Source organism: Chaetodon trifascialis, chromosome 5, assembly GCF_039877785.1.
Source record: "Chaetodon trifascialis isolate fChaTrf1 chromosome 5, fChaTrf1.hap1, whole genome shotgun sequence".
Lineage (NCBI taxonomy): Eukaryota > Metazoa > Chordata > Actinopteri > Chaetodontiformes > Chaetodontidae > Chaetodon > Chaetodon trifascialis.
The window spans coordinates 26112372-26135467 of NC_092060.1; the positions used below are offsets into that span (position 1 = coordinate 26112372).

General features: G+C 39.3%; 1 protein-coding gene across 2 annotated transcripts in view; it reads right to left on the reverse strand.

Annotated features, from left to right (window-relative positions):
• Positions 1-23096, reverse strand: part of fstl5 (follistatin-like 5) — a 154252-nt gene that overhangs the window by 112228 nt on the left and 18928 nt on the right. For both annotated transcript variants that reach the window (XM_070962486.1, XM_070962485.1), the window contains exons 2-3: positions 12792-12933; positions 5621-5651 (exon numbers count right to left, since the gene is read on the reverse strand). In XM_070962486.1, coding sequence (XP_070818587.1) covers positions 5621-5651; positions 12792-12933 — 173 coding nt within the window. The remainder of the gene's footprint in view (positions 1-5620; positions 5652-12791; positions 12934-23096) is intronic.

The window sequence follows — 23096 nt, forward strand, 5'->3', positions numbered from 1 at the left end:
TCCCCATTGCTGAGAAAGACTTTTTGACTTTAAAGCAGAGAACAAAGGCAGTCAAACAGCTAACTTGCTGTTAGAAATGTATCTCCAGGGGTGAGAGCGGCAGAGACATCTAATTTAATCGGCATTTAAAGAAACACTATTTGAACAATCATTTCTCACAGATAGTAGCTCATTAGAAGTCTGTGCTCAGGCAGGAAACAACTGAGTTGTTCAAATTACGGTTCACAAGCAGCAGAGTTCTGCTGGTTTACATTTCAGCCATCTAAGTACGAAGTGACATACACCTGGGACACAAGGTGAGTGTAGTTATGCATCACCCTATTCAATAATCAAGCTAATTTAGGATATTTACTGACAGCTCAGGGAAAACGTCTTCAGTGTTTCCCATGTGAGCACACAAAACCCAGTTAACAGCATTATGCAGCATGAAACTGAGACAGTTAATTTAGCCAACAGGTATATTTTGATGGTCATAAGAGGAAAAACTGGACTGGATGCAGAGCATCAAGGTCTTTGCACTGTCAAAAATAAATTGAGTGGAGACATCATTAATTTCGTTAGTTAAAGTTGTGTTTTATTAGTCAAAATATCCACTGTGAGTTTTTAGATTGTAAGCAAGTGTATTAAAGGGTCAGTTCACCCAAACAGAAAACCAGAACAAACGTCACATAATGTTTGAGCTATATCTAACGATTTGGACGCTCATCCACAAAAAACAGATGAGCAGCAATTCAAAACTGTGCATGAAGACCTGCAGTGCAAACACAGCCTAAAACTCTTTAAAGTGCAGTGTGACCATGAAAGGTATGGCGAGAGTGTATGGTAACAGAGTTTTACCGTACAGTATTTAGGCCAGACACAACTGTCCTCTTATGACTTAGTGGGTCAAGGAGCATAAGTGGCCTGTAAAGCTAACTAGTAAGTCCTGTGGGAATTCAAAAAGAAAATCCTATAGGCCTTTTTTTTTCTTAACTCGGCAACTCATCTAAGCCTATCAGTGGTGCTCACAAGCAGATGGTGCAGTGCAGTCCCACAGCCTGTCTTTAAAAACTACTTCTCTCCCTGCCCAGAGAAAAAGACTGTGCACTCTGCATGAAACTACACTAACTTGATTAAGATTTACTGTATGAAAGCTATTACAAATTAAATTGTGGCAAAACAGTGAAAGGTTAGATGGAACAACAGGGAGTCTTCCAATACTTCTGTCTGAGAAAAGTGCAGTGCAACGCAGCATTCACTGCTCCTCTGTACAGCTGTGACAAGTTATTAAAAGTGTAACCCGGGCCCAGGGGGTGGTGTGTAATTTTAGAATTAATATACAATTTAGAGTTTGCTGTTTGCAGCCTCTGAATTATTCAAATGTACTTCTGCTATGGGCTTGGGTCTGGTGGGGGTAAGGCAGCTGCTATGCATACAAATTAACATATTATGTCAGTATATGAAAGAATGGGAGACGACATAGATTAGAGGAACATAAACATTGGTGCCAGGAAACAAAACAAGATGTTTGCTCGTGTGCAGAGTTCAAACCTGAAAGGCTGTACAGTACTGAGGGGAATAGTCTAAGGTGTTCAATTGTTATTTTAGATTGATATTACAGTCTGTCTCTGGGGAAATCTTAACTCAGTAGCCATATTTACAGAACATGAATTTATTCATCTGCACTTTCACGCACCTACACGTCACCACATGTATTCCAGTCAGGAGAAAGGTGATTAAATGCTAGATTTAGCCAATATTAAACAAAATCTGCCCTAATCTGAAGATTAGAAGACAACCAAAGTGTTTTTGTCTTAAACTGTTTGACAAAACATAAGAAAACTACCTTAAGAGCCACCGAAGTCAAAAAACAAACAGAAACCCCTGAAGAAAAGTTGCTAAAAAGCTGTTGAAGTCAAGTTAATTTAAATAATGGCAGCAAAGCATTTAAGCGATATTCATGAACCATAGGTATAGTTTTATTCAAGATTTATAAATAACAATTTTGTTGTTCTCAGCATCAAGTAAACTAAATTCTATTCCTGTTAAAGCTGCAATTGAAACAGCAATACAAACACAAATAAATTATTTATTGAAGTGATAAGGTTAGACTGTTCTGGCAGCATCCACTGGATAGATGTGATCCGAGAAACTTGATCAACAACTGTCCACAGCAGATTACTGAGAGCATCTTCTGATGTAGGCACTATGCCAGTTCTAGTGCTGCACCACCCACCACCACACCTGTAAAGATTAATCTTAGAAGTATTCATGTATTAAAAAAACATTCTGAATTTGAGCTTTTCAATAGTAAAGCTATATTTATGCTGGTCCCCATGTTGTTCTGTTAAGAATTATGTGCTGTTTTATTTTTAAATATTGTCTGTGGTTTCAGGCTTAAAATTCCATAAATATCACAGTGTAACAAGTGTAATAAATTTTTCTTGAAGCTTCTTTTAACTGACACAAGCATAACAAACAGATTTGTCAAGTGTTGACATAACAGAGGTTTGCTACACTGAAGTAAACACCAGCAGTAACATTAGTTTTTCGTTTGCATAGCATACCAGCAGGCATCCTTCATAACGGTTTTGCCACCACTAACTGACCTTTTACATGAAATGAGGAAGGTGAGATTATGTCATAAAGTCCCATCAGTTATTTCATATGGCTAAATCAGCCTATTTATTCCATAAAATTGTATTTCACCGGCAGCCCAAGGTCTTGCTGCAACCTGCATAACAAGCTTGGTAAGTGTGGCACATGCTCATTTTGGGACTCCAATTACAGAGTTTCCTGGAAAATGGCTGGCATTTTTCTGTTTTTGTCTCTTACGTGTTGACATTCAGTTAGAGTTTATAGGGCGGTGCATTCCCTCAGTCTATAATTATTTTTTTGTTTTCTCATCCACATTGAATGTGGTAAGATAATATCCATCCATCCATTTTCTAAACTGCTCATCCTGTTCAGGGTTGCAGCACACATTAGGTGAAAGATTGGGCAGGCGACTCCCTGGACAGGTCGCCAGTCAATCTGGCGATCTGTCCAGGGGGCGAAGAATATTACAGCCTCAGACAATTGAACACATTCAATCACATATGTATGAATGTGGAACAAGACCTAAAGGAAATTCACCACTCTATAATTAATCAACTTATTTTAATTTTGAGGATCAAACTATAATGAATGTATTCTGAGGAAGTTTTAAAAACACAGACTGAATCCCTGCCTGTTCTCTAACTGGAATTCTTTTGCACCTTTTGGTAAATATTGACTGGATCACTGTACTCTGTTCATTTGCTCCTTTGTCCCCTCTCATTTTGGCTTGCTAGATGTCCATTCAAAATGTAGACGGTAACGTAGCTTGTAAAATTGAAGTTTTAATGCTAAATTGACCTCAGTTGCGTAATAATGAGAAGCCTCCAATGTACGGGGTGATGCCTGAATTATTTATGATTTTCTCTACAGTTCGCTTGCCTTCTCGTTATCAGGGCTGGAAATGAGTTTGCTGAAAACTAGCCAAAGTGAGATCTCCCCTCTCGGCTTACAGAACATGGCGCATTAAAGTGAATCACAGCAGACAGCTGGGGCCGCCCTTTATGGTAATGCACCCTCTACAATTACTGCTTCGACCTTCCCTGCTGAAGAAAAATGGGGAGACGTCCATTTAGCGGCCCTTTCAAACACTTAGTGGCAGACATGTTGGGCAGCAGGACCACCTTTTGCCTGACATTGACTCTTGTTTAGAGGAGACACAGAAGACATTAGAAAGGTGGCAGGTTGACAGATGACATGCATCTGTCAAACAGCAAGTGGACTATGGAGCATTAATGCAGCCACATCGCCCTGTACCACACTGGTAGATTTAGCTGCTCAGGGTTAATGGTGCCAACTACAGCTGCAACTACTGTCTCCACTATGAATCAATCTATCTACAAATTATCTCTCAAAGTAATCAACTGTTTATAAGATGACAGTATATAGTGAATATCACAATGGCATTTTGAAACAGTTTGATTTGTCAAAGCAACCATCCAAAACTCAAAGATATTCAACTCTACAATCGCATAAAGTCAAAAAACCCACAACTCAGAGCTGAGAACTGCGTGAACAGAGACCTGACCAATATTGAGGATGTGGCTGGTAAACTGATAAGTGTCCCACAGACCTCCCTGATGGCTGTCTTTGACCAGCAGGCTCTGAGAAAGGCCAGGTCTGTATTGGACTGCACAAACCACCCCGTTCACTTTGAGTTTGAAACTCTTGCCTCAGGCTGTAGATTTAGAGGACTCCAGTTCAAGTGCAACAGGAGTAAAAACTCCTTTGGTCCCTGTGCAATAATCCTGCTAAATCTGCTCATGTAGTTTAGGATTTTAGAGATTGTTTTGTTGTACTATTGCATTCTGTATATTGCATGTACAGGAAACGTTGTACTTTTCGATTTTGGGCTTAGGTTTTTCTGCTGTACTTCTGTTGTTTTACTGTAGATGTAAATGACACCTGACACAAAAATCAATTGTTTCTATCACAAAGCAAAAAAAACTGAAATGATTTGAAGGTTAGAATTAGTCTTAATCCTCCACAATAGCAAAGTGAATATCTTCAGGTTTTGGACTGTTGGTTGAACAAAACCTGATTAATCAAGTAATCATTGGTTGCAACCCTGATGTAGTTCAACTCTCATGGAGGGATGTAATGAGTTATTTTAGCAAAATTTAGCCAAAAAAACAAAAACATCTGCATTTACCAAACTTAAGTAACCTGAACAGCAATTCATTCAGGGACAGAAATTGATTGTTGATGTTTGTTGATGTTTCATACATCCACCAAGAACTGAAGGAATTCAGCATATTTGTTCATTTGATAGATTGTTATGTAATTGCTGTGCATCTCCCTATGGAGGGTTCGGAAGCTCAGAGACAACCTCTGTCACATTAGCACAGATTTGTTTCTTGCCCACCACCAAACTCAAATGCATATTATACATTGTTGCAGCAAATGGATAATACATTGACACACCTCCATTCCACAAAACGCTATCGAAGCAGGACAACAGTAGAACAATAACTGCAAACTTCTACTAATGCTGAGGGGCACATACATTTAAAAAGATGCTTCAAAGCACAAAAACTGACTTCAGGATGGACAAAACATATAAACTTATAGAAACCATGCTATGGCAGTGAAGACAGACATACAGTAAATCCTTCAAAGCGTCATGTAAAAATCATTTTTCAGGTCGGATTTCTTTCCCACTCCCTTACTTTGACTTGCTTCACACCCCTGCAGACTACGACCCATCCTGAAGTTGGCATATTTTCTATCACGATTTTGACCCACACAAGACCTGGTCAATGCATAATTGAGGATTCTCCTTTAAAATATGATATTGATGTTGAGGGGTTAGGTGGCTTGAACTACAGCAATAATATGACTCATACAGGTTACATCACAATGTATTACTGTGGTCCTTTGCACCACAGGAAGTCCAAAAGATCCCACAGCAGATGTGCTTGAGCCATGCTGTGGCCTCCGTCAGACAACAATCCTACAGCTAACCTGCACAATGTACAATGGTATTTGTATACATTGCATGTCAGGAGAGGAAGGAGAAGGAATAGGATTGAGAAATGAAACTCACCCTTTATCCTCAAGCTCTCTGGGATCCCATCCTGTTGGAACAAGAATAAAGAAAAAGGAGAGATCACAGTTATAATAAACCACCAGATCACACAGAGCTGTTTTCATTTTGCTGAATGAGTTAAATCCTTGTTGCCCATACCATCAAAACTGTATACTTCTACAGACCACTTAATACACTGAGCAACTATCTTTTCAAATGGCTCAGTGTTCATTTGAAATCATAAATGTCAATGCAGGCATGGCGTTCACGTCCATGGATTTCACTCTGACCACAACAACTTGTCTGACACAATGTAGTGCTGTTTGAATTTCAATTAATGATGTAGCGATAAATCAGAATTTTATATGCCACTACATTAAGTGGTCATTTGCCTCACTTCCATGCAAAATGATAAATCTTCAACTGGTTACCTTAGTCACATTCCCTATGATTTTATTTTGTGGATTAAGGATATTTTAAGTCTGACTGTTTTCCCTGTTGGGATCTTGTTCATGCTGTTTTGTTTATCAGATTTGTTGCATTCTCTCCTTTTCAACTTTCTAGTTACATGCTGTCTTCACATTCTGTTATCATCCTTTCTTTCTAAGATTGGATGTCCCTGCAGTACAACATACAACCAAATTTGCAGTTAAAATTTTTCTTCATTCACAGCAAACAAAATATAACTGCACTGCACTGGACTTGCTCAAAAATGTATGTATAGAGACATATATAGAAGAACCATGACCCTTGTGTAGGAAATCAGGTGCATAGTGATGCTGGTTGTAGAAAATGCTGTTATCAGACTACTATTCTGAGTAGCTGCTCTCCACAAATCATGAATACGAAAGAAAGAAGCATAAATATTTGATTTCTCTACAGTGAAATCTGCATAGCTCATCCTTCTCATTCTTGTACAGAAAATCCAGACTCTCTGTCTACCAGCTCAAACACTGTGGTGTTATGGAGAAGATGCATTATGCAACAAGTCTACAGTCAATAATAAACAGTGGTCCCTGATGGCCTACTGAAAATAGACGATTACCCAATTCCTGAGTTTGCACAGAAAATCTGAATACTGTATATTTTCTTGCTAAAATACGCTAAATTGATTCCAAGTCCATTACAAGAGTATGTGATACAGTATTTTACACATGTATGGATAACTGTATATACTATGCTGAGTCCTTTACTCGCATTAATAGCTGCTGCTGCTAATGAGACCCATACCAGCACAAAGAACACCCACATGAGCAGTAACATACTTGGAACAAGTCCTAAGTTGAATGTAGAGACTTCATGTGGTAACTCAGCTACTGTTGGTGCTTATGCACTGCAGCTGAAAAGTGACACAAAAATACTACCATATCAGTTAGAATTACTAAATCATCACAAACAAGGTATACGCATGACGACAACTGCCTCAAGAACACACTTTCATAAAAATTTTTGGATTTTTGGGAACACTACAGGGCTGCAACTAAGTTTTATTGATTACTCTCTCAATTATCTTCTTGATCAACGGATTGATCAGACCATTATAGGTCAGAAAACAGTAAAAGAGCCCAGGGTAGCGTCATCAAACTGCACATTTTTCTGATCAACAGTCCAAAACACAAATGTACAGTGCACTATAGCGAAAATGGGCAAACTCCCACATTTGAGACAATGGAAGGCTAACATTTAGAACTTTTGATTGATAAATTACTTTAACAGTTAATGGAGAAAGGCAACTTGCTTGATTGTTTGTAAATTAGTTGTCTGTCAATTAACTTTTTGTTTGAGCCCTAAAAAGAGTCCTGTGGTTATAGTGGTTGTATATGTTTGAAATGAAATGCTTATATATGATGACTATGATGTCTGGAAGTATCCCCTCAGGTGTAAAGCCACCAGTTACCAACTGGCTCTATATGTTGGGATAAGGCTGAGATGATAATTATGCATATGTTCCAACTTCCTGGATGTTTTACAAAACATTGTTGACTAGCGACCCAGTAGACCAAAATCACTGAAAACACCTGTGGCTCTCTGACATCCCTCGTATCCTCCCCACCCTCTGGAGGAGGTGACATTTCGAATTGCACTACAGGTAGGGAAGATATCAAATGGGGCTTATTTGCATATGGCAGACAGTGTTCACACTTCATTTGTTTGAAGAGAGTGATTTCCCCAGGGCCGTTGGCAGACCTGTCTCTGCTGCTCTGAGACTCTGGGGACGGTGAAGCACCCAGCTGTACAACCTGTGGTTCATCTGCCCCTGTCACAGCTAGCTGGCTGACCGCCCACATCTCTCTCTCTCTCTCTGGCTTTATCTCTCAACCCCCTCTCCCTCAAACTATACCACCCTCCTCCTTTTCCTCTCTCTCTCCTACTTCAGATCTCACATCCTTCACTCCTCCACACCATCAATTTTCAAGTGCACTTCAGCTTGTAACATATAACTGCAAATTGCAACATATCTGTATGACAAGTGAGTAGAATACACGGTACAATGCCCTATCGGCAAGGCAGGATCAACCTTTTAGGCCGAGTTCAGACGAGCAGTGCTGCGTGATAGCAGCATCATTTTCTTCAAAGTGACCACTGCTTTGGGACAGTAGAGGTGCTGATGCAGATGGCTCTGGAAAAACTCTGTACCTGACTCAACATTTGCTGCGGCCGATGCAAGCTAATCGAGCAACAAACTGCATTTGAAAACCGTATATATGGAAGTTCATAATCCTCGTAGATTAGGTTGAAATGTGAATATTGAAATTGTACTGACTGCCTCATTGATATGATCCATGATAACTTTTAAGAGCTATAAAATCCTTTCTCACAGTATTACTAACCACTCTGCTGCTTTTTGGTATCTCATACAACATTTTTTGGATGCTGTCTTTCATCTTGCACCTGGACCCAAATGGAGGTCACACTAATGACGGTCTTCATCCGTGGTGACTGGCAACACACCCACATCAGCCCAGACCCTTTCATTTATTTAACCCTGCAAAAAGCATAATATCAATAACAAGTAGCAACTAAAGTAAGTACACGCTAAAGAACACTGACGATACATGAGCATGGACACTGACATCTTGTTATTGTTATAGAAGATTGGCTCCATACAGAGTCTGCCTCTTCAGCCCCTGTGGAGACTTCACAGAAGCTGGTTACCTCAGCCTCAGGCTGGCTGCCATTTGAAAGTAGACAGCTCATCAAGATGAGTGACAAGGGTTGGGGCTAAAACTGACCAGCTGAGGAGGAGGAGGAGGGTGGAAATAACACTGATTGTACTCATATTTAAGCCAAACACTGCTGACCGAAGCTTTAACTGAAGCTACTATATATGAAACTGTTTTCCGTGTTTTTTATTATTGTTAGTTCTCCCTTTTCCTGTCTCTTTATCTTAATCTCATTTGCCCAACCCTCCCCCTCCCTCTCTCCCTGCCCCCCACCCCCCTCTCTGTCTCTCTCTGCTTATCCCCTGTTAATCTAGATTTGCCATGTGGCCAAGCCAGTGCTGGATGGATGGGGCTTTGCACACAGTTGTCCTTGCCTCCATTTTGTTTGTCCTGACATAACAGCTTGATGTCAGAGCGACAAACTCTCAGACACTGATTTTGTCCTTTGTGTCGAGCAAGCTCGGCCACTATTCTACAAATTTCACAAACTGCACAGTCTCTTCATCACTCTTACAGTGAGAATCATCATAAAAGATCTTAACTAAAATGCCCAGCAAATATGAGCCTGACAACAGTGAACCATCACTTTGAGTAGTATTCCCATTATAATCAATTCTTATTAGGGCTGGATTCTGGTGGCTAGGATCTGTGTCCTATAACTGACCGCATGAGGAGGATTTCACAGTGACTTTCTGAAACAATACCAAGGGAATCATGGGTGGAGCACGTGACCAGCTGTTTATGGCCGAGTGCCTGCTGGTGATTGAAGTCTTTTTGAGGAAAGCTTATAAGGTCGTCACCGATCCTGTTACCCTTGTCAAACACTGTCCTTCAAAGTAAAGGAAAAGGCACAGCATTTACATGACCAGCGGAGTCTCACAGCTCATGGCGGTGAGCTCAAAGGATGTTCAGTACATTTCACTGAATGTGCAAATGAGGAATTAAAGCAATTATGTCATTTAGAAAAATTCTCATTGTATTGTATTGTTCCCTTAATGATGTGACGTGAGAGGAATTTAATTAAAAATCTTAGGCAAACTATATATTTTTGTTATTTAATTTCTGTAATTTTGTAACTAGGGACTTTAACTATCTATTATCCTTTAAAAAGTACAAACAAAATTAAAAATTTGAGCTGTCACCCATGCTCTGAAACTTGATATTGCTTTCCAACAATCTGTGGATATCTCATTTTGAAACAACTGTTCTTTAACGCTGCTCACTCAACTGTATTGACAAGTGGATGACCCTGAGCCTCTCTGCAATCTAGCCGACAGCGGAGAAAATTCTCTGAGCGACAAAAAGACCGTTGACATATTTTGGAAAAGGCCTGCAATGTGGCCATTTTTCACCAAAGGGCTGTAAATTTCCACAGCCTCTTTTGACAGGCGGATAGATGAGCAGAGTTTACCTCTGTCCTCTCACAGGATGAATGTAATGGTATGCAGATGCTGTAATGACATTCCTCTGCAGTGTAATCACAGCGCCTGGCATATTAATTTCATTGGAGTGGAAAAGCACATACATCATTTTTGTAGCTTCTTGTCAAATTCCCGCAACATGTGGACATACATTACTTTAATTACTAAAGTCAGTGGTTCTAAACCAGGGCAATAAAATGAGAGAAAGTCAAAACTAGCCAGTTTCAACAAGAGATAACACACTGTTCCACACGAAAGGAGGTAAAGAACTATTTACACCACCCTCAAAATGTGCTGTTTGTTGAATTAAAGCTGCTTCAAGACAGAATGTCTGCTTTATTCAGACGATATGGCATTACAATAAAAAGCACATAGCACACTCAGTGCAGTACAACAGAGAATAATGTGAACGCAGGAAAACCTAAGACTGTGTTAGGGGTACACAACCGAGAAAGGTTTCAAGTGATAAAAAAAATTGCAAGTTCCTCTGAAACTCTACAGATTTTAGTTTTAACAATAAGTTTGAGGATATAGCCATTAATGAAATGCAAGGGATGATGCGTCTGGGGTCAGTTAGTGATAAAGAATGTAAAAAAAAAAATGCAGCCCAATTACAGGGTCACTTCAGCCCAATCATTAAAAAAAAAAAAAAAAAAAAAAACGTTCTCAATTGAAACCACTGGAGTTAAGCCCGGGAGACAGTTTGGTTTCCAGTACCAAGGTTTTAAGAAACAGTATGCACCTGTTGTGTTGTGATGTAACAAATAACTGCAAATTGTGCCACTGCAGTACAACCTTAGAAGTAAGAGTTGATAATTATTGTGCGTTTTGGGATTTGGGCAAACTGACCTTCAAAAATAATTTCATCAATTCACCTTCTACTGCAAAGTGGTACTAAACTTCTAGCTCACTTTTTTAACATTTAAACAAGCTTCACTTTTCAATTTGTGCCCCAAGTTTCTGAATAAACCTAACATGTCAAAGGGCACCCCATCCTTCCTAAAGGAGACACTGTAGATTCACTATAACTTTAAATAAAATTCTGGTACCAGGACACTTCTCTTCCTAGATCAGTCAAACTTGCTGATATAGAAACACTTCATCTATCCCTGAAATCTTACACCAACAGGGATGAACACAAGCAAAGATACACTTTATCCTCCAGACTTCAAAGCATTCCCCTCACAAGATGAAACTGTGAGACACTGATATGAGAGAAACATATTTTTTTGCACAGCCCAGGATATGTCGGATCTGGAGCGGTTGTTATAAAGCATTGACAAAACAATGGTGCGATGCCACATTCTACATAGACATATGGTTAAAAAAACAGTGATCCAGTCCTTTAAGACTGAAATCCAACACTGCCCAGGAAGCGACGTTGGATCATTCATCCTATCTCTTTCCTTTGGTGTAAAGCATCCGAGCCTGGCAGAAGTGCTATCTCTGCAGTTTACTGGGATCTATTTACAGGATTTTGGGGTACTGAAGTTTAAATATCATTACTTCCTTAACACATACAACTTCCAAGGTAGCCATGGCTAGAAAGAAGCAGAACTGTTGCATGGCTGATATCTGAAGCCCATGTGTTTAGAAAGCATCTCTCTGAATAAGTCTTGTTCAAAAGGTCAAAATGTGTTTGACCATTTTGTCAATTCAACAGCTTTGCATCGCTCCCTGCTCAACTCTGCTACAGTCCAATGATGCTCCCACCATCTGCTCCCTCTGTCTCCCTCTCCATCTTCTCCATCTCCTTCTCTTTCTGACCACCTCTCACCCCACCCACCCTTTGGTACCACTGTGTTTGCATTTCATTCTCCCACAGACAAGACTAAAACGGACTGAAGCGAATCTTAAACACAACATTTTGTCTGAAGATGACAGATTGCCTTCAAGTAGAGGCAAACACACACCATTTCTTTTTCTTTATTGTCACTACTAATTATTATCTTGGATTGGATAGAGGGGATAAGTGTTTAATAGTGAACATAACTGGAAAGGGGGCTTATGGGAAATGTGTACTGAAGGACCACAATCCGACTAATGCCTCTTGACAAAACACTCTGCTTTCCTCAAGTCCCCATCTGCCAAAACAGTCAATTTATTTCCCAGTCTGGCTCTAATTGATCCATCTCTGCTGCTCTGGTGTTTTGGAATGGAATCAGACATAACCAGAGTACGCTACTAGTTTAGAGGGAAAAGATTTTAAATATTCCTTAAGATACAATGACAGATATTAATAAAAGTGGCAGATTTTGCTTGTGGGGCCTGCCCTGTATAGCAGGGTCAATAAGCATTAAATTACATCTTTTACTTCAAATGTTAAAATGACATGCGAACTACCTCCCTTCATTCAAAGCTCATCTTCATCTTTGCTCAGCTGTGCCTCGCATTAATCTGATGCAGTCTTTGAAAAGACAGTCCCCTGGCACAGAGGGAGGGATAATGATTCATCAAGTATTTTTCAGTAGGCAGAAAAACAACAACCACGGGAGAGTCATCTGATGCAGGAAAGAAGTGCCACTGTAATTAGTTTCATACTTGGCAAAAGCACATAGTGCCTCTTCTTATGGACAGCAAATGAAAAAAGACGGCGATCAATACCTTGTGTCGGAATCTCACGACAGGTCGATAGGGCGGCGACCTGAATCCTTCCTTGTTGGGTCTCCCGTCGGCACCAAGCACAGCGAGCCCCAACAGTAGAATTGCCGCCGACCACCATCTGGCTGTCTTCATTGGTCTTTTCCTGTCAAAAACCAAACAAGAATGGTGAGTGCTCTTCTCCAACACACTGGAAGTTCAATACCGGTTGGCCCAGACAATACATCAAGTCCACCGTAATTAGTGTAGACAATGGGAACCGCAAAACTGTCGCTGGTTTAAACTAAAGCTATCAATACGTGCCTTACACTCAGCAAAGAGATTAGATCTCCTTTTGAATCAATTAAGGGGAAATAGACGTCATGAGAAAATCAAGATAAAGAAGACAAAGAGCCAATATATTAAGGCAATTAAAGTGAGGGGCTTTGGATTAATTAGGCTGAGTGTCTCAGTCAAGCAACTGTGATGCAGCAGAGAGATTACATCTTAAACAGTTTCCTCACATCCTCACAGAGATGCAGTCCAAATACATTTGTTTAACGGAGTGAGAATATTCACTTTTCACCTCCAATATAACAGCATCTTCAATAATTCATTGCGCTGTATAAAAACGAGTTTGACCTTTGCATGACATGAATTAAACAAAGCAGTGTTCGTGGGGAAAAAAACATGCCCTGTGAAAATGTCTGTGTGACAGAAACTGCGATGTTCAATAAAATAAAAATGCAGGGAATACACAGAAAAGAGGATATGTGTTAGCCAGTGCTCTCGTGTTGCCTAACACAAGGTTTAACACACACACACATGCACACACAATACACAATAAGACACATGCACACAAGCTTTAAGATAAAATCTGTTATGTGTTTGCTCCTTCTTATTTTTATCCCTATAGTCTTTATCTGTATTTATGCGTCAGTTCTTTGTGCAGCACTTCGCAAAAGATCCCCTTTGTTAGACACACTTTGTAAATAAATTTGACTCAACTCGACTTGTTGATTTTCACAGGCAAACACTGTGCTGTACTTTCTAAGCTGAGTCAAACCTCCAGTGCCTGCTCATCATCCTCCAGCGGAGGAAGATGACTGACAGCAGGATGGTGACCCTGCTTCCTTGTTCTTCTGAAGTGACATAGAGTCAGACAACAATGGCACTGTTGTGGCAGCTCTGTGGGCCCACATGCTATTCACTGGAGGTCAGGAGGTTGTGCCGGCAGAGCGGCATGTCACTGTGATGTGCCGGACAAAGAGGGGACATTAAAACTTTATTTTTCTGACTTTATGTGACTTTTATTGCCTTCTTGCTCTGCCTGACACCTGCAGAAGATTTCTTGCACATTTTCTTTGAAACTCTTTTCATGTGTACCAAATTTCTTCTTTTTTTTTTTAACAGATGTGAAGACCTTTGTCTGTATGTGTATGTGATCCATGCTGATGGAAATATAAACTCTCAATTAGAAGAATAAATATCAACAGCTGGGGTATGCATATAATTGTCAGCCAGATTCAACAGCCAGCTTCCAGACTCTTTCTTAGACCTTGAGAGACGCTGGCATTTAAAATGTAGGTTCTTTGTCAGACTGCGAGACAACTGAGACAGAATCTCCTTCTACACAAATGACACCCTCCAGCAGCCCATGTACCAACCAGTCTAGCTGGTCCCGTTCAATTTACAGACACGTTAAAGTCCAATTTTCACAACTGAAACACACAAACAAGCTAATTAGAGCAGATATTCAAAGGGAATATCTACAAAGAAAACAAGGGGTAAGTTAAATGAAACATACTTGCATAATGCTGCTGCTTTAAGCCTTGGTCTTTAGCCTATGTTCCTTCAGAACAAAGCTTTTAGCTTTTGGACATGAAAATGTCTCATCATGCCAGTCACTCACTCATGTCTCTGGCAGTGTAACAGTGAGGGGGCATTGAAAGTGCCTTGATAATGTAGTGGGCAGGGAGCTTTTATCTAAGTATGAGTCTAGAAAATCAAAAGATTTCAGAACTTAGCAACATAATTGTTCAACCGCCGATAATGATCAACAGCCATACCAACCCCCTGCATACATAGTCTGGTCATTTTGTGCTATGGGACAGTAAAAATCTCACTTATTGCCTCTTTAATGTGATCATATTCATTCTCTGTGTATTTCTACACTCTACAGATCCAGGTAGGAACCCTGCCTGCAGCTGCTGCTGCTCCACTTCTCTACTAACACAGTCTTTTAGCCACACTAGGTGGATTACCATATCTGCTAGCACAATCAATCAACTTCTTTGTGGCGTCCCAGTGTTAAATGGTTTATTAATGGACTAACTTTTGGAGGATGCTGTGTCAGAGACAGAGACATATGCACAGTTTTAAAAAGTTTAACTGTGTCATAAAGCACAGTTCCTCGCAGACATTTAACTCATTATGGTCAGTCACAACTGCAAGACATACAAAATAAGTTTCAAACTCTACTTCTACTGAATCATTATTAATCTTAGTGGGAGGTCAGAACACTCTGTGCTGTTCTATATTTTACAAAAAACAGCAAAGTTCCTAAGAGAGGAAAAATATTTTTTACTGTGGATTGAACAATGCACATTTAAATTCTAACACCAGACCACACAGAGATTCTTCTTGAGTTTTTGTGGCTATTGGTGAGTTAATTTTCTTGTCATTGAGTACATTTTCTTTTGATCTTGTGCATCATTATTGTTCATCGAGCTTTAGCACAATGACAAACTACACAGATCAATGTGAAGGAAACAAAACTGAAGGCGACAAGTTGGACAAAAACAAAAATGCCACTGCAAATATCATTAACAGCAATGCTGGTAGTGATGTTGAATTGTATTATATTAGAGATAAGTGTTTCTTATATTTTGTTAATCCCAATTATATCAATGAGGATAGACTAAATATTATAAACATCTTTAAGTAAAACAACTCAGTAGCACTACAAACTACAGCTTCAAAATAGCCCTAACATTCAATCAACCCCATAATTGTTTTAACAAATCTGAACATTCAGTACAACCTGCATGAACACAGGACTACAATGATACTGTATTAGAGTTGCATTGGTTTAAGATAGCACTGGAAACTCAGTGTATTATTCATTCTCATCATTTATCCAAAGTGAAACAGAAGCTATAATAAGGTTTTCCTCTAAATAAATAAACGAACATGTATTTGAGTCAATGATGTTTTGGAATTAAAAGCCTAAGATACAAATAAGAAGTAAATGTCCCCTCCTGCAAAGAAACCCAGTGCACACGTCAAGAAAACTGAAATGTTATTCAACAAGAAAGGCAAAATACAGATGTATGTTTGAAAACGTAGGGACTTTTCAAGTACATAGTCCCTAATTTAACTGACATCAATGTTTGTGTGAGCGTGTCACACTGAATATAATTGGATATGGTTACAGTGTACAAGTGTTTGTGTGTGAGTAAGAGTGTGTGTTTGAGTAAATACTTCAAGTCTTATTTATTAGCCTTTAAAGCTCAAGAGACAGAAACAGTCTGGAAGATTTCCCTGGACCCCCTTAGGGAGTGCCATCATAACTTTGGCTTGTGGTTTTTAAATTCCCCGAGGCACGTCTAAGCTTTGGCATTGACTTTCAAATGAAGACTACCTATTTCCCACTATGTACACAATGCATCATGTCTTGACAAGCTCACAGCCGCTCTCCTCTAACCCCCCATCGGTCTCATTCAGCAGATTTTTGCCATTCAATGCACTGGGCAAGCATAACAACAGAAATGTCTATACAGCCTCTCTTACAGATACTATGTGAACAGCATGTATGTCACCTGACTGTTACATACTGGGAATTAGCTGGATTTGAGTACATGCACACATTGTAATGTACTATCAGCTGTCATGCATGTTTAGGCGGGTCATAAGTCTGGAAAATAGGAATGCATAATTAAACTAGCCATACATTTTCCTGACATTATGCATAATCTACCCCCCTAAAGACCTGAATTCAAGAATACTCATCTCTCACATGACTATTTGTCAACTTATACTAATTCTGACTTACTGCTGATAACTTTATTTAAAGCAATTTACAGCTTTCCCATTACAGTCAGTTTGTCTCAAATGTAATTAAACAAACCCCTTGAGAAATCAGGAATTCTGAATATGGCCGATAGTCCACTGGGAACACAAAGCTCCCTCTGTTTTTCCAGTAGGCAGCAGAGTATGAGGTACAGTACAGTCTAGAGAAGACTGAGAACATATAGTTTCAAAAATCAGAACAGCATATGGTACAAGTTGAGATATCTCAGCCTTTTTGCAAAAGGGCACCAAACCTTCTGGCAGAGTGTTCAACATGTTATAGCAGCAAAAGCTGCAGCCAACGCTTCTCCGAAGCATCTGTTTTGCAATGCTACCTCCTATGTCTTCTACAAAGTTTTTCACAATAAATTTAGATCTTTGCTAATTTTTCAACAAAGTGAAAAACAGCAGCCCTGAACCAGAAGTGTAATTTTATAAGAATAAGAACCAATACCCTGAAATTTTGTTTCTGACAAGTTATAGGATCAAATTTCCAAACTAGCAGGGAGTCACACTTTTCTCTTGACAATGTTAGATGCACTTGAACAAAACATTACTGTCATCCCTCACACTTTATGTAAAGTACACCTGTTACATCTAAATCACAGTATGAGGCAGCAACAGAGAAAAGTATCCAATCAAGAATGTGAGAAATTTAGAATTAAGATAGAAATTCAAACAACATCAAACATTAAGTCCGTGTTCGACATATTTTCTTCAACTTTCCTCTCCTGTGAATATATTGCCAACCCTCAAATTTATTCTGTAATCCAGAATCCAGAGAAATCTGATCTGACTAATGTTTGAAACTTTTTGCCACTCTCAGTTTGCAACATATATATGCTCCATGCAGTTTATAAGCATTACAATATCTATGGCTTACTGCTATTCAAAGCTGAAAACATTCAAGGCCGCCAAGTTCTACCTTTCAGCTCCAAATGAGTTGTTCAGAAACATTAGAGATCTATGGTTGTACTTGGTTGTACTGCACAGCTCCAGATTATAAGTGGTGGTAAACATCTATGAATGAGGTACACAACAACATGAATGCTGTCAAATGACCATGGCCAAACAACCACCATAAAATCAGCGTGAGGGATAAGAGCTCTTCAAGGTCACTGTGCCAAGCATGTGACTTGATCATTCTGACAATTAACCTACTGGACGTACAGATGTAAACAGTTAACCATTATTCGGCTAACCACCAAGACAAACACTCTACTGACAGCCTAGCCTGTGGCTAAGTGCAGTTTTAAAAGCCTATAAGGTAAAACAATGAAGTGTGCCTAGTGAAGCTCTGTAAGGAAACATCTCCTCCAGAGAGGCAACAAAGTCAAATGTAAATTGTGTGATGCTGCTCTTCAGTTTGGTACTCGCACTATGCACATTGAGAACAAGCACCCAGCTGGCAAGTCCCAGGATGGCTTAGAGCTGAAGATCATGTCGCTGCTAGTCTGGGAGAAATAAGAAGCAAAATTAACCAAAACTGATCTCTAAATCAATATGTTAAAAGTTATATGTTAACACACTATATTTTTGGAAGTTTTTCGTTCACTACAAACATTGGTGAACCAGTTAATATTAATTTGTGTCTCTGGGCGTCACATCTTTTAGACATTCCATTTATGAAATACACAAGGTCACATTCCTGCCATCTTATTCTGATGCTGCCACAAACTGATAACAGCCAGAAGAGAAAGACATAGCAGAAAATGTTATGAGCTTCTCTTGCAGATAATTTAAAAATCAAAGTCTGTTCTGCAAGATGGACAATTTTCTTTTCACTAACATTATTCTGAGTAGTTTCTTTAAATGCCATTTTTGCAAACTGTGTTTGAAACCTGTCAAGTGTTGAAATGACATTTGAAGAGTCATTCATCATTTTACCGTGGCAGCAACTTTTCAGCCCTTTGGCAGGTATATCCTTTTTTTTTAAGTATAAAATGCAGAGTGTACACAGAGGATTTTTTATTTGCTCACTGTTATTTATCCACTTTGCTGAGCATGCATGCAGTCATACTGCAATCACCATGCTTCAAAGTAAGTCAGTCCTGCAGATTTAGACCAGGGCACACTCCATTACAATCAGGTGTTCTACAGCTGATCTGCTTCCCAAAACTCAAGTGCCTTGCTTAACAGTTTCCCTGCAGTATGATGGAAGACAAGGAGACATCTCTTTTCATTGCATTTAAGTATTGGATTCTTCTATTTTTTTATATATGTTTTTATCAAAATTCTTTTTTTTTTTTTCAATATTGTCCATGTCATGTGACCCATCCCTTGGTATCTGCTCAACTGTCACATTAAAAGCTCTTCTCCTTTGTAAGTCTTGTCTTCACTTTTTCCATCAGGCTCTGTGTCCTCTCTTTGTTTATGTCCCTTTTCTTTGTCAGCCCGCAAGCTGGTAACCAAAATGTGATATCAAGATTTTTTTCACCTAATTGCACAACACTCTAAAAGGTGCACTTCACAAACACCACTCATGTTCTACGGGCTTAAGTGTCTTTGTCTGAAAAAAAATCCCAGGAAATCCATCATGGTCAATGTCAGTATAATCTATTGTTTTGTTCTACAGGTGAGTGCAGTAATCAAATAGTATTGACTATTATCTGCACTCATAGACATTGGATACAGGGGTGTAGGGGTTGCGACAGCTTTCCCTTACTGCACCAAACCTTTCTATTTAATATTTTTAGCTGGGAATGGGCACATGGGGAAGGGGAACATAAGCTGTACTGTGGCTCTCCATTGCTCCAAGCCATGTCAGAATGGCTGGGGTGAAAGCATTACACTCCACTTGAGTAACATACCTGCTGCTGCAAGAGAGCGGGGAGGACAATATGACACTGTATGAGTCCCAACATGCAACTACAGAGGGAACTGGAGGGAAAAATAACTCACTGAAACATGAATTTGTGACCAGAAGAGGATATTGCATGACATGTGGGTGTGCACGAGCACACTTACACACATACTCATACACACTGAACTTAAGGCCGACATTACGCCATGTAGGAGTCTCAAAAACTTGTGCAAGTAAGTTACGAGAGAACACATGACAGATTGTAGCGCATCTATTGGCTCTCTGCAGTGATGGCTGTGTGTGTAACGTGCCCACACCTGACAGTGTCTCACTGCTTGTCATGCACAATTAATACTGAATGAGTTAGAGGAAGCTCAGACACACCATACAGATAGAACCATCCCTCATAGGAGAGCTGTACAAGAGGATAAGGCAATGTAGGCACGGATACCCGGCTGGAGGTCTTCCCCTGCCTGACCCTATACTAGGGATGTCCCCACGTTTTTTTGCCCCCCGAGTCTGAGTCATTTGATTTTGAGTATCTGCCAATACCGAGTCCTGATCCGATACTTCTATAAAACATTATGAAACGAACTATGAGCAAAGAATAAGATCCAGGATGTCCCTTATTTTTATTTTTTTACCAATGGCTCTTATATTAACATGTAACACTTATGCACAATTGTGCATGCATGCAGTGCAGTGTATTGTAAACTTCTATGAGGTAGCTTGAATTACAGTCTCAAGCCAGAACAGAATACAGAAATAAAATAAAATTTTCTTCACATTAGGAATAGTACACCATTAAGTAAGAGATAATGCCCGACGAGGTGTCCATTATCAGAAATGAATGGACGACGCGGAGGCATGGACTTCGCATTCATTTCTGATAATGGACACCTCGCATTATCCCGCTTATACCATGGTCACTTACGAAAGAAATAAACATTAAATCAATTATTAATACATTAATGTTGTTTTTTTCCATTAAAATAATAAGTTTTTCACAAGAAGCGGCTGAGTGGACTATTTAATATCTCTCGTTGTGACGCATTGCCAAGGTAACCGGCTCTGGCCACAGAACCTGCAGCTCGGTCGGCCGCAGCTGTTATATTAGGCCTAATCAGTGGAGGGAAGTGAGATGATTGCTTAACGTTATGTTACAAGATACATATTATCATTTCAGAGGGCAAGTGCACCTCTTACCGCTTGTGTGTCCTGTCTTGCCGTTGTGATAAATAAACAGTGAAACAACGTATGTTAATGCATGTTCTGAGTTTCTGTTGCCACAGTTACCAACTAGCGTTTGAGCCAGCGCAATAATTTAGAACAATCAGGCTATATGACCGGAACTTTTTTATAGGTGTCCACAACACTTTTTAACAGACACCCTGCAGCCAATCAGAACCGAGTATTTACCCAGACCATGGTATAAAGACTAAATAGTCTAGTATTAAAACAAATAGCTGCTTAACTTAAAATAGGCATCAAAATATCAAATGCAAACAAATGAGCAAATAAAAGTGACTGTTATCAAGTAGCCTAAGGCCAGTATTGTGCGTTTTGGAACTGTACTCCTAACTCATATTCTCAGTGCATTGTATTGTTAACTACAGTGCAGTGTATTGAGGTGTCGTATCAAGTTTGCGGTGTTAAAAGCAGCTTTGTCCTTCCCACCTCTCGAGATCCCGAGCTTCAAAACAAACTGCTGTGTGCTGCCGTGTTCCGCACATGCCCTGTTCAGTGGCGACTGTCACAGACACAGACCTGGCCTGTAAAATTTGGTAGTTAATAAATACTATTTTATTCTCATTTATTTTTAATCACTAGCCCATATATTGTAAATGTGATTAAAAATAACAATAAATATACATATGTATATATATTATTTATCCGATACCTGATCAGGACATAACGTCCTATCCGATCGAGTCTGCAGTCACGCGTTCGGCGCCGATTTCTGATCATGTGATGGGATCGGGATAACCCTACCCTATACCCTATGTATACTGTATGTCAGTGTCACACAGCAAGAGAGCCAAACACTGTTTTTTCCAGAGGCTTCCCTGGAATAAGGTTTTTATTATTTAATATTTCTCTTCAAGGGCCAATGATTTGCATTTTCTTTTTGCTATTTTTTTTTTAATATCTGAGCATGCATGACAAGGCTATGCTATGAACCATTTTTAATATAACAACAAAGATGTTTTATGAACATCAAAATCTTACTTTCTAGTTTTCTTAATAGCTCTATACTTTTCGAATTATTTGAAATTAAAGACCTGAGTCAGGCTTAATAATAGCTCAGTCTGATCAGCACTACTCTTTGAGAGGTTAGTAGACCAGAAAAGCTCTAAAAATTCAATCCATTCATCTATTAAAGTAAAAATCAGACTTCCCATAAATCGCCCATATTTTCAAGCTTTCTTAAACTCCTGTATCATTGACATAATGATGTGCAATATGTAGTGGTGAGAAGTCATAGACTAAATTGGCACCCATCAATAGAAGAAGAAGGAACATGAGAGCAATAGAGTACATGCCAAAAAGGCTAAAAGTTTGTGCAAGAATCTAATCAAATGGCAGGAGGCTCATCCATAAGAGCAAAGTCAGTCAGAGTTCTGATTTTTGTACACTGATTTTAGTATATCACACGGATAGAAAAATGACAGATCTGCCAAGCATAAGCACTCCCAAGAGCCACAGAAACATGCCTTGCCAATGACTACATTTACACTATCTGTGCCATCCATTTTCATAACCACCCTCTCTTACCAATTGTCTCACTTGCCTGTAGCCTCTCTCAAAATCTGAAGCATAATATGTAAGTGATGTGGACATATCCTTCAAGTAATACAAAAATAAATGCTGAATACATATGCCCTTTTGTGTTTTCATTTCTATTATGCAGGGGTGCTCACAGCGTTTCACTTTCAACCAGGTATCTGATTCTGACAACCAAATTGTACCCACTCAATGCAGAAACTCATGAGAGTGAGGCCAATCCTTGCTACTCTGATATTTTAAAGCAAGTGGTTGCCGAGTAGTGATTTTAGGAGTGACTGTGTGCAGCCTTGTCTTAATGTAAGGGGTGTGTGGACATATGTGGTAGAGTGCCAGAAATTGTCACTCTTTTTCAAATCACACTGTTGACAGGTATAAGCTACACTACAGTGCATAAGTACTCCGTTATTAGTAAACATCTTGCATTCAAGTGAAGCACAAAAGTATTAGCATAAATATATACAAATATGCATTACCTTACTGGGTAACTTGTGAATTTGAAGGTCAATAAAATCTTATTGGTAGAATAGAACGATATTTGATGTGACTCTGTACAGTAATGTTAACTAGTAACTAAAGTTATCAAAAAGTGTAGCGCAGTTAAATGCATTACAATATTTCCCTCTGAGCTGAAGAGAGGTGGGAGTATAAAGCAGCAGAAAATGGAAATA